Genomic DNA, 13,100 nt, shown 5'->3' on the forward strand with positions numbered 1-13,100 from the left:
TGCAGTCAAAGGAGCTCTTCATGCAGGTGAAACAAGCCATCCTTAAGCTGTGAAGACAGAAAAAAACCCTTCTGAGAAATTGCTAAAATATTAGGAGTGGCAAAATCTGTTTGCTATATCCTGAGAAAGACAGAAAGCACTGGTGAACTCAGCAATACAAAAAGACCTGGACATCCACAGAAGACAACAGTGGTGGATGATGGATGATCACAGAATCATTTCTAGCCCTTCACAATAGCCAAGCAAGTGAACAACACTCTCCAGGAGGTAGGTGTATTGATATCCAAGTCTATCATAAAGAAATGACTTAAGTAATTTCTTTGTTTTTGGCATGATCTTTCTCAAGTGACAGCTCAAACTCTTGCTAAAGTTTTTATACTGTGTGTAAACTGGCAGGTAACTTTCAGTTTTAACTAGATTTTACACACTATGAGCATTAGAAAGTTAAAGGACATCACTGCACAGCGCCACGGTGCCATGGCTCAATAAAAAGGTTAATTATACATTTAAATTGACCCTAATCATTTTTTGTTTTTTCGGAAATAATTCTGTTATTGTATTTCTTTCTAAAGAAAACTGATGTGTTTAGAAATGGCATGCTTTGAAAAAGCATATGAAAGTTTTAACAAAAACTTCATTTTTGTCCCTGTTCTATTTGTCATTTCTGTGAATACAATATGGGTTTATGAGATTTGCAAATAATTATGTTCTATTTTATTTGCATTTTACATAGCATCCCAACTTTGAGGGAATTAGGCTAGTAGTACAAGTTGTTGTCTTATTTTGCAGCACCCCCTCCAGTGATTATTTAACAAGGAAACTGTTATCACTGACATTTTGTTTTTCAGTGTCAAAGGGTCACACTAAATAAAGATAGCCTTAAACATGGAAACTTTCTGCTCTCATACAAACACTGCCAGCACAATTATTATGACAATCTGAGAGACCAGGGATGTTAAATTGTGAGTCACATACAGCCTACATCGATCTTAAGTGGGCCAGACCAGTAAAAGTGCTGTCATCTGTCAGTGAAAAGAAACTGAATTACAACTTGAATCACTAAAATATCTTAATATAAGGGAAAAAGTGCAATTTTAACAGAATGTCTCAGTTTTTCTACATGATAAAGAAACAGCGGTTTAGCTAATAAAGAACTCTTTGGGTTTAAATTGTAAGAAATGTGTCAAATTACAGAAAAAGTTCTAGTAGCTCATTGCCCTGACTGTCCCGTTATCATAAAATAGAAAGCTGGATTAAAGCACAGTCTTACAAAGTTTTTTAATTGATATTATTAATATTTATACTTACAGTGGATCACTGAAAAAAAAATTATATAGTAGTATATAGGGGGGGGGGGGGGGGAGTTGAAATGTATTTAAAAATGTAGTTGTCCTTCAAAGCTATCCAGTGGACTAGATTGGAGTCTTTCGATTATGGTCCCCGGACCTTATGTTTGACACACCTGAATTAGACTCTTCGAAGCAAACTACAGCCCAGTTTCCATGTAAAGCATTTAGGGAGGATGGAAAGTAACAACAAAAAGGGAGCAGGGTTGAGAGGACCCCTTAAAGACCTGCTGTGTAGCTGTGTATTTAGTCCGCTACATAAATCAGAAGCAGCTCCACATCTACAACCAATCGGACTCATGAGTCCACAGTTAAAGTCCTCCAGGGGACTGTTTGCGGTCTCTGCGATCACACGACTTTGCGCTGTTCAGACGAGAGAATGCTGTGCGCCGATTGGCCCAGACGCCTCGAATGATTCTGCTCGGAGTTTGTACCGAATGAGTGCGTGGATGTGACAATGAGCCTACAAGGTAAGCATGGGGATGGGTTTGTGGATGCTTGTTATATAAAAAGGACCCGAACCCTCAGAATCGATCTCTTATTAGTGTGCCTGAGGGACGCTGGTTAAAATCTGGATGCTGTAAGTAAATATTAATTATCTACATGCTGTGACGTGCATAGCTAACCACCCGCTATCTCCCGCTATTATTTAGTCATTAAATGCTTTTCGATGGCGGTTTGTCGGTTTTGTCTTGGTTTCTACACGTTAACGACGATCAGACTTCTCCCAGTCCACGCATTCGTGTGGAAAACGTACTTGTGTGCGTCGATGTTTTTCCTGTTTTTAAGTATTTGTGGGTGTGCGTCTGTTAGATTGATCTTTAATGTCGATAAAGTTAGTAGGTGAAAACCGACCTGATTTAGCTCCATTTGGTGGTTTCCTAGCTTCACTAGTTTCCCCATAGTAGTGGGTGATGTTGCACTTCTCTTTGTTTTAGATCTGGACCACAACCAGCTCAAACAGCATAGAAAAATCTGCCGTACGAGTTTTTCTCTCTGCACATTTCAAACCATTTGAAAGCCATTTTTTACACTCACACTGAAAAAAGGTTTCTTCACCTTCAGTAAACATGAAGCAATGATTGTGAGTAAGATGCAGCTGAAACTTCTAAAATCAAAGGTTTATTTATTCAAATAACCAATGATTAAGGAACAGAGTTGGTACTGAACGCATACCAAGCAATTTTTTGCCCAGATTCCATTAAATTTAATGGTTTACGTTGCCTGTATGTAGTTACATGGAAATTTTGTGCCTTTTTTGTGTGAAAACAGGTGTGCAACTTTGTGACCCGTTAGAGCTCAGGTGCATTCAGACCAGAAGCAGCGGTAAGGATGGGAGGTGGAAGCCAGCAGACGGTGCCGGGAGAGCCGGACAGCGGGAAAGCTAAAGGTGTTTACACCTGGGAGGAGGTGCAGAGCCACTGCAGCAGGAATGATCAATGGCTGGTCATCGATCGAAAGGTTTACAACATCACTCAGTGGGCCAAAAGGCATCCGGGAGGGTTTCAAGTCATCAGCTACTATGCTGGAGAGGATGCCACGGTATGTCATGTTTCCTTCAAAATACAATGAAAATATACAGGCCTGTGCATTTATGTTCATATGATTTTATTTTGAAAGAGATCACATGAAACTATCATCATAAGCGTTAATTCATTTATATTTGTTTAAGATTTGTGTTGCCATTCCAATCAAAAGTAAAGTTTATGCCAGTCTGTGAACGACACCTGGGCTTCCCACAACTCCTAACATGTCTCTAAGTTCCTTGCAGCTCTAACAGAAAGAGATTTCCCCTCTGAGGTTTTAGTATACCTAAATAACTGTTCCAGAATAAAAATAGCAGAAAGCTCGATAATATGGATGAAAGAACATGAGTAGGTGTAGCAGAACCAGCTACAGCACTGAAACGCTGCTTTCAGGCAGCTGAATTATGATAAACAATGTAATGTCATGGTTTCACAGGCAACTGAAACTTACAGGGAACATCATTTTACTTTTAGCATTTTTACATGTTAGAATTTAGCTGAAGTGAATGCATGATTTATTTTTTTACAATCTGATAACTATTTCCACTGCTACCTAACTTTTTAGTAAATTACAATTTTTTGTTGTGTTTGTTTTTAGGAAGCATTCACTGCTTTTCATCCTGATCCTAAGTTTGTGCAAAAGTTTCTGAAGCCACTGCTGATCGGAGAGTTGGCAACGACTGAGCCGAGCCAGGACCGAGACAAAAATGTGAGCCTTTAATCAAAGTCCCTTTTTTTTATTGACAACATGTGAGTGATCTAGTGTAATAAATGAGAGACAGACGTAAGTTTGATAATTCACTGATCTCTTATGTTAGTTATGAAGTGCTGAGTGTTGGGAACATCTGAGATTCTAGGTGGGTTTTTTTTAGCCACCTTAATGTCTTGTTTCACTGTATGAAAACCTAAAATAGCTCAAATCCAAAATTCTTGATTTCAGAAGTATCACATCAATATATTACAGTTTCAGTTTTACAGAGTTGTTTGTTTTTCTCTGCACCCAGGCAGCCATCGTGCAGGATTTTGAAGCATTACGAGCTTGGGTGGAGAAAAGGGGTCTGTTTCGAGCTCAGCCTTTGTTTTTCTTCCTCCACCTCAGTCACATCCTGCTGCTAGAAGCCCTCGGATGGCTGACCGTCTGGATGTGGGGCACAGGCTGGATACAAACACTTGTGTGCTCTGTGTTTCTCGCAACCGCTCAGGTGATTCAGACATAAATTTTAAATGGGCCTTATTATGCTTTCCTTATGTTTTGAAATATATGCATACACCAAGTGCATGGTTACATTAAACAGAGACAAAGTTTTAAATAATGGATATCAATAATAATAAATGTGTAAAAGTGAGCCAAAAACCTTCAGACTGCTCTCAATGCACAGTTTCAGTTTCTGTTCTTGCCCCTTTACAATGCCAGTGATGGAAGGTATTCCTAATATGTTCATCACTGACACTGCTCTGGCTGTGAGGACAGAAGCCCCTCCCACAGACTGTGCAAATCTTCTGTTTACAAAAGCTAACCATTCATATTAAAGGGAGCATAAATAATTGTGATTTTAAATAAATAAATAAAATAAATAAATAAAAGTATGAACTGAGATGCAGAAACACAGGACTGATAAAAGACAAACAGTTAGTCATGCATACAAATACATGGTGTTGGAAATCAGGTCCATTTAAAGAGAAGTCTTTCACCCAAAACATTTGTTTTTCTGCTTCTTCTCCAGGCACAGGCTGGATGGCTGCAGCATGACTTCGGTCACCTGTCTGTCTTCAAAAAGTCCAGCTGGAATCACCTCGCCCACAAGTTTGTCATTGGTCATTTAAAGGTAACCTCTCTTAGTTATAATCCTCTCTCCATTGAAATGAAACACAGATACTTAAAGGGTTTTTTTTCTTTTTTCAGGGAGCTTCTTCCAACTGGTGGAATCACCGACATTTCAGGCATCACGCTAAACCCAACATCTTCATTAAGGACCCGGATATCAACACGTTGCACCTCTTCGTACTTGGCCGAACTCAACCAGTGGAAGCAAGTAGCACGAAGATAGTATTTCTTATGTTTTTAAGCACTCGCACGGTCCAACTCGTCATCATCCACTGTTTACCTCTGTGTTACAGTACGGGATAAAGAAGATCAAACACATGCCTTACAATCGTCAACACAAGTACTTCTTTCTTGGTATGTTTTTTAAGAGTCATTTAAAAAGAATAATAACTACAACTTTTTAACGTTGCACCTTTTTTATATATTTATATATATATATATTTAAATATAGTGGGACCACCGCTGATCATTCCAGTTTTCTTCAACATTCATGTAATGCAGACCATGGTATCCCGGCGTGACTTGGTGGTAGGTGTATATAATAATATACTGACTGGGTGTAGTATATTAGATTGCATATAGGCATTTTCCATTTGATGTGTCAGATTGAATTTTGTATTTGATATTACAGTATTTAAGAGAAACATTACAGCAAAAAAAAAATGGCACAGAATAGAGCATATGTAAAAATAAGATTATAATTAATCATGATTGTCATAATTAAAAAAGAAATTACATAAATCATATAAACTTTCTTGTCTTGTGAAGGATCTGGCTTGGTTCATCTCATTCTACCTTCGCTTCTTCTCCTCTTATATACCCCTGTATGGCCTAGTTGGCTCATTGGTGCTCATAAGCATAGTCAGGTAACTATTTAAAATAAGAAAACATTGCACTCATTAACAAATGAATTGTTACCAGTTAACAGACTTTGATGCCTTATATTGTCCATTCCTTTCAAAATATATTGTCCTTGAGCTGAGATGCACCATATTTTGCTCTATATTGCTGGAATGTGTGTGGAAAAGCCTGACTTTATTAGCAAACATTAAACTTAACATATTTGACCGCTGTATACCTAATAAAGTACACTGCAATAGAAAGTGATTCCATTTTTCGTACCCTTTGGCCACGTTATGTATCACCTCAATATGATATTGTTTTTAATGTTACAGGTTTTTGGAGAGTCACTGGTTTGTGTGGGTGACTCAGATGAATCACATACCGATGGACATCGATCATGAAAAGCACAAGGACTGGCTGACCATGCAGGTACCTGTATCACTTTTACAAGGTTGTATAAAAGTTTTGGACACTTTAAATATTTTCTGCATTTACCCAATACTCATGAACATCCCAGATCACAAACATCTGTTTACACCTTCCCTTATATTTACTAGGACCTTATTAACTCATTTGCACTCTTTTGACTCATTCTGTCATTCAGTTACAATCCACCTGTAATATTGAGCAGTCCTTCTTCAACGACTGGTTCAGTGGACACCTCAACTTTCAAATCGAGCACCAGTAAGTGAAATTTGAAACCTGTCAAAAACTAGAGCACGACTGTGTAAACTGAAGTACTGATAATAATTTAACAACATTAATTCTGCATTTAAAGATATAAAGTCTCTATTATAAAAAAAGAGTTTTAAAGAATAGTCAGAAGACTGAGAGATGTAATTCATCAGGCATGGTCACAGGCACACATTAAACTCAAGCTACACCACTTAACCAGTGGTGAACACTATTCGGATTTTACACCCATCCATAGTGAGCTATCGCCCATTTTTTCAAACAGAATTTTTTTTCTTGCAGAACTACACTCACTGTTTGCACACTTATATGTTACAATGATTTTATGTAACAAAATATGCCACAATGCAACAATTACAAAAAAATCAGCTTCCGTTTCTTTTCTTTTGCAAGCTTGTTTCCAATGATGCCGCGGCACAACTACCACCTGGTGGCCCCACAGGTCCGTGAGCTCTGCGAAAAACACGGGATTCCGTACCAAGAAAAAACTTTGTGGCGAGGCTTCGCTGATATTGTCACGTAAGTACAATGATAACAGAGCATGAAAATGGCTGTAAATACAGTATATGACTCAGTCTTCTTTTATGGAAGGACTGCTTACCTGACACACACACTGATGGGCTGGCTATTTTTTGTTCTGACTTCCTCATTCAGGTCACTGAAAACCTCAGGGGACCTCTGGCTCGATGCATATCTCCATAAATGAAAGACTGTATTTTCCTCCACTGGTGTAAAAAAAGTGTTTTTCTCTTTTTCAATAAAAATCGACTGTATCTGTTTGAGTCAATGCCGTGGGAAAGATCCCTCTTATTGTTGTAACAAAGTCTTTGTTTGGTTTATAGATGATGGGGTTTTCCTAAGTTGCCTTAACAGTATCTTGATCAGCAGCAATGTGATGATAACACAGCTCTAAAACCTACCTGTGACTTATTATTAGCATTAGCATCACCAGATGTAAAAGAAAACTATCTGAATGATTAGACACAATCATTTATATAAACTACAAAACCTTTGTAAACTGTTTGTTATCGTTTGTGAAACTACTTTAAATGAATGTAACTGCTTTGTAACATGCTGTGCTCTTTCTATAGAGAAACCATTACACTGCAATACCACATGAATAATTTCACTGAGACCAATAAATCAAACTAAAAACTCTCTAAAGTTTTCTGTTCTTGTTTATATAGGGCATGTTATAACAAGGGAATAAACATAGTGAAAGATCACCACACTGCATTAGTGATCTGTCACTCAAAGATCTGCTTTGCCTGACTCAGGAGTCACTGCTTGTTTCACATTGTTTAGTGTTATTAATCTTTGAATATTGTCAAAAATTGCAGACACATACTGTACATATACATGGCTCACTGGGATATTGGGATACTGGAATATTTCATGCAACTTCTTTTCTTTGCTGTTAAGATTTTAGGTTTAGCTGGGACACATTACTGCTCGTTTCCCTAATAAGAACTGATCTGATTAGCATTTTCATTTCAATTTTAATTCTACATTTGTAGAATATCTTTAAAAGCGTAATAGCATACATAGATGCAGCATAGCTTTGTGCTAAATGCTAGCAGGCTACATGTGTGAGGAATTTTGCATGCACAAAATGATACGGAAACGACATATTTTTCAAATGATGAAATATCTTGAAATATATCACCTACAACTTGTATTTAGTTTTATGGTGATAATGATCATCTTATTGGTCATGAACAGGAAGGGAGTGGTCCTACTGGTTGACTCCCTCATTATAAAGGCATGTTTGGGATCTCCCTGTCGCCATGACGCTAATAACAGTAATATGATCAATGCTATGACTTGCTGACGTCTTCACATGTTTTCCTGGTTTTTATAGCCATGGTTACAGCTTAAAATAGTTCTGAACTCAAACGCTTTCATTCATTTCTTCACTTCTCAAGGATCCAACCAACCAATGACAAGAAAAGGTTTCTGTACTTCACACAGTACAGTAACCTGTACTGTATCGTGAGCCAGGTGAGCTACTATGTCACTGATGATCTGGTACTCAATACTCAGTGTCTACAGCTGCAGCATAGAAAGATGATGGAAACAAATCTCATCTGATTACCACACTGGAGGCATCTGATTAAGAAACACATCCCCAAGCATTGATAAAGAAACCTTTACCCTTCTCATTAGCTCGTATGTTAGATAGTAATGCTCTACACTTCTCTGAATCCATTATAGTACATCTTGATAACATGCCTCAGCTGTTCAAAGCAGATAAGATTACAACTCAAGTCAAAGTGACATGAACTCACAAATTACGCAAACCTGAAGAAAAACTGAAAAACATGAACTCTCCTGCCAGCTGGGTTTGCTGTCACCAAATAAACTAGTTTCTGAACAAATACTTCCCAAAAAGAGTTCAAATCCCATAGAGCAGACCCAACCATATGATTTTCTTTTACTGTTCTTCCACCCTGCAGCATTTTGGGTGGGCTGAATCACCCAAGATACAAATGGAGTTGAATGTTGTAGAGCATCTGTCAACTTAGTGAACTGTGGCAAGCCACTAATGAGCTGTGAGCACAGTAACTTGAGCATGATGCAGATGAAAGGAGATGCAATTCATTTCAAAGATGTCTACTTTCGAATTATCAAGTTATATTATGTGAAACACTTCAAAAACTCTACCCTCTTGTGCCTAATGTGGCTCTGTTGCCTTGCTGCAAATGGCCACTGAATTCAGGTATTCTGATCACTTCCATGCCTACAGATGTATAAAATCAAGCATCTAGGCATGACGCCAACAATTTAAATAGTAAAATTTCCTTGCTTCTACAGTAAACTGTTTGTAGTATTATAAACAAGTGGAAGTGATTGAGAACAACAGCAACAAAGACATGAAGTGGTAGACCAAGTTAAAAGACAGAACAATGTCAGTGGATGCTGAGGCGCACAATGTGACGAGGTCGCCAACTTTCTGCAGAGTCAGTCACCACAGACCTCCAGACTTCATGTGGCCTTCAGAATAGCTCAGTGCACAGAGAGCTGACGCAGTGGTGAAAAGCACACCGCCAGTGGACTCTAGAGCAACGGACATCACACGTCTCCATCTGGCAGTCTGATGGATGAGTCTGCGTTGGCGGTTGCCAGGAGAACGGTACTTGTCTGACTTCATTGTGACAAATGTAAAGTTTAGTGGAGGGGTGATTATGGTGTAGGGCTGTGATCAGTCCCTTATTTCCAGTTAAAGGAACTCCTAATCCTTCAGCATACCGAGACATTTTGAACAATTTCATGCTCCCGACTTTGTGAGAACAGTTTGGAGTTGCCCCCTTATTATTTAAAGATGACTCTGCACCTCTACACAAAGCAAGGTCCATAAAGACATTGATAAGTGACTTTGGTCTGGAACAACTTGAGTGGCCTGCACAGAGTCCTGGCCTATAGATAGAACACCTTTGGGATGAATTAGCGAAGAGAATGTAAGCCAGGCCTTCCTGTCCAACATCAGTGTCTGACCTCACAAATGCACTTATGGAAGAGAGGTCAAAAATTTCCATACACACAATCATAAACCTTCCCAGTAGAGATGAAGCTATTACATTTGTAAAGAGTGGGTCAACATCATGTTAACAGACAAGCAAATACTTTCGGCAACATAGAATATGAATTCATCTTTTTTTACATCTTAATTTTGTCTTGCAAGAATTAGAAATGAAGAATAAAAAATTAACAAAATTCAAATTAAATCAACTTCTCACACTGTGTCTCTTACATTTCTGACCCTAATGGTTAAACAGGAAGCCATTACACAAGCTAAATGCTAAGAGCCATCGATGTAAAACAATCCTTTAATAAGATTAATACAATAAGTAATCAGTTTCTGTTGTCTACATCTTATCATCATTAGATCTTGTGTTAACCCTGCTTCTAGCAACAAACACCATTTATTTATAGATCTCTCCAAGATACTGTCGGTCTGCAGCTTCACTCTGTGTACCAGATGAGTCTGGGATGGTCTGAACTATTCCTCTCAATATCCACACACTTCCAGGGGATGAAAGCTTAATATTAGCACCACATCTTCAGGATTACAATGACTTAAAGTATTTGGGCTTATATTGACTGTTGTTGTTGAAGGTTCCTGGTGGCATACTGGGCTCATGACCATGCAAAAATGTAAATAAGTTGGAAGCTTCTTCCCAAACTCTCAACTGATAAAACAATAATCGAGTGTGCTAAAGCCTCTTTCCAAACCTCACCGAGACAACAGTGAGTGTATTGGTGAGCACAGGTCCCTGTCATCAATACCAATAGCATTCAGTGACTCATCCTGAAATGATGCTGTGCACTCTAACAAAAAACGGTTTTTGTTTTTATTCAGGTGTTGCACAGCATGGGGTGGGATATATCAAACGTTATGGTTAAGCTGTGCTTAAGGAACTTTAACACATTTATTTATTTTTTCTTCAAACTGGCTCCACATAACAGCTTTGCGGTGTTTAAGAAAGATTTCTTTTAATCAGTTCTCTTGTCAAACTGGCAGCTCTTTACTCAGTCTGGAATTTTTAGTGTTACATTTCTCAGCAGTAGAAATGTAACACGATCAACATACTGACAGCATAAACTACCTGTCTTCCTGAGACATTGCTTCCTCGTCATGACAATGACTGTGTTTTGTAGGCCTACCGATTTACCAGCAGCTGTTTTGTTTCCACATTGAGATTGGGTTGTCTCGGTAATGAGATGTCTTATCTGTAGAATTTATGCTTTCATTTTGCACAGGTCTGTACTCCACGCAGCCTAGGAGAGTCTTCACCACAAAGACAGCACAGTCAGCCAAACTTGCTCTGCACTGTCTGTGTTCTTTGATTTTCTAATGCTGTTTGTGGTACGTTTTCCTCCTTTTGTATGGCACTATTGTCATGTTTCTATGGTTATGCATTCCCTCTTTAAATTTCACGTCTTCTATTGTGTTACAACAACAAGTCAGAATAAACACACCATCTTCTGAGTTTTTCAGGGCTTAATCAGTATAAGTGCTAATAATTGTTACCTGATCTCCATAATGCTTCTGAAACAGTCACTGTGTTTCCTTGAATGCTCTGTTTAGTGTCATGTATTCTTAATTGCAAATAAGGGATTATGTTTCTCCTGCAGTTGCATTTTCAGTACTCTGCTCAATGGTTTTTTCAAAAGCTCCCATAAAGGATCTGTAGTGGCTCCCCCATGAAAACTGAAACATCTCTAACAGGCAGCTAAGCCTGTTTCTATTGATCATACTTTTCTAGAATACCATGACTGTTTTTGTCTGTGTCTTGACCTTAAATCCTGTGAATTTATTAACATTTATGTAATCTTGGCTGTGGGATGACATCTCTGTTCTTTTTCCTTTAATTCTTCCTATAATTGAAATTCACAGAACAAATATTTTTGAGCCATAGTAACTTGCCTCATTCTCCATCAATATTCTTACTTGAGCTTTCTTTTCTACAATAGCTGCTTCTAAAGCCAACCTTTCGAGCTACTTCTATTAATAATTCTGCATCATTTTTTTTTCTTCAGACACATAATGTCTTACTTACCTAGTGAGGTCTTCAAACTCCATGACAAAAGCAGGAAACCATTGTGCATATAATGGTTTACATCATTTGCATCTTACTGACATCACATCAAACTGTCAAGTTCTTTCTTACTGTACTAATACTACTAATCTGGCTCCATTGGGCCTGTGCAGTTTAGTTTTTAGTCCAGGGCTTTCTCAGTTAACTTGCTTGCTCCTTTAGATTGCATGTCGTTGTATTAATTACACACCTGTGCACATCTTAATTGGCAACGGACAACAGACGTGCCTTCTGTAGACTGAAAGATGATTCAGATATTTGGTTTGGATTTCATTGCAATATTTTATATATTTCTTAAGAACAACAGAAGCAACACAACACTAATGATAAGCCTGCATACTGTTGATTCACTGAGTCAAATGACAAGCAAGCGGTTTGACTAAAGGAGCACAATCTGCTGGTGAGGGAGGGAATGGCAGCCCATGCATCAGAATTTGCAGCTATATTACCAAGAACCTGATAACACATCAAAGCATGCTTGACAGCCTCGGTATTTGCAGTAAAGTAAAAATATTTGCAACTTTTCAAGCAGTTAAAATTTAAAAACATACTGACTGTAGTACCTCTGCGTGTACTGTAGCCATTTGTCTGCAGCAACATTTTTAGGAGATGCAAATTATTGTTCACAGAACGTATTGCCTGGTTTTTTTTTTGTTTTGTTTTTTTTTGTTTTTTTTTTGCTTCTGTGCTTCTCCTTTCAAGCTGGTGGTGTGGCACTAAAAAAACTATCTGATCTAAAGTAGTATAAATTGTCCTATTTTGCAACAGTGCGCAATTAAGTGAGTCATTATTTTACGACACTGAATGTGCAGAAATTCGTTATCGCTGGCATTATGGTCGTTTGGCGATCAGGAGGGCATATAAAATAAAAATGGCCTTAGAGATGGAAACTTTCTGCTCTTACTGGAGCACTGCCAGCACAATAATGATTACAATTGGCGTCAACATCACTTTAAGCTTGACACAACAATGCTTTCGACATGTCTGATATCCAAGAGTCCTGCATTTTGTTTACCCGTTGATGGTCTGCATGTTTTTATGGAGCGTGTGTTTTGATATAATATTTTTGAAAAAAAGAAAAAAGAAAAAGAAGAAGAAGCAATTTCAAATGTGCAATAATTGTAAACTTTTTAGACATACAACATTAAACTATTTGGAGAAAAAAATGGGAGTTAGGAGTTAAACGGGTTAATTAGGTATAGAAGCATTTTGGGGGAGGTAACAAAAAATTAAAAAACGAAACAAAAACAACAAAAAGTAAATAAAT

The 13,100-nt window shown here is 38.0% G+C and overlaps 1 protein-coding gene across 5 annotated transcripts; it reads left to right on the top strand.

Moving 5' to 3' along the window:
• Positions 1 to 1,475: 1,475 nt before the first annotated feature.
• fads2 (fatty acid desaturase 2) lies at positions 1,476 to 7,381 on the top strand. Of its 5 annotated transcripts, none has more exons than XM_082538513.1 (13): positions 1,476 to 1,816; positions 2,643 to 2,888; positions 3,471 to 3,581; positions 3,877 to 4,074; positions 4,597 to 4,698; positions 4,776 to 4,901; positions 4,991 to 5,051; positions 5,149 to 5,225; positions 5,466 to 5,563; positions 5,873 to 5,969; positions 6,145 to 6,224; positions 6,627 to 6,752; positions 6,888 to 7,381. In XM_082538513.1, exons 2-13 carry the CDS (start codon positions 2,679 to 2,681, stop codon positions 6,937 to 6,939), a joined length of 1,338 nt encoding a protein of 445 aa, XP_082394639.1. In that variant the 5' UTR covers positions 1,476 to 1,816; positions 2,643 to 2,678; the 3' UTR covers positions 6,940 to 7,381. The 5 variants fall into 5 exon arrangements, with proteins under 5 accessions (XP_082394639.1, XP_082394635.1, XP_082394636.1 ...); XM_082538509.1 differs by having other exon boundaries at positions 1,478 to 1,816; positions 2,619 to 2,888; XM_082538510.1 differs by lacking the exon at positions 1,476 to 1,816 and adding an exon at positions 1,826 to 1,926 and having other exon boundaries at positions 2,619 to 2,888.
• Positions 7,382 to 13,100: the final 5,719 nt, after the last annotated feature.

This window comes from Aulonocara stuartgranti, assembly GCF_965226115.1.
Source record: "Aulonocara stuartgranti genome assembly, chromosome: 7".
NCBI lineage: Eukaryota > Metazoa > Chordata > Actinopteri > Cichliformes > Cichlidae > Aulonocara > Aulonocara stuartgranti.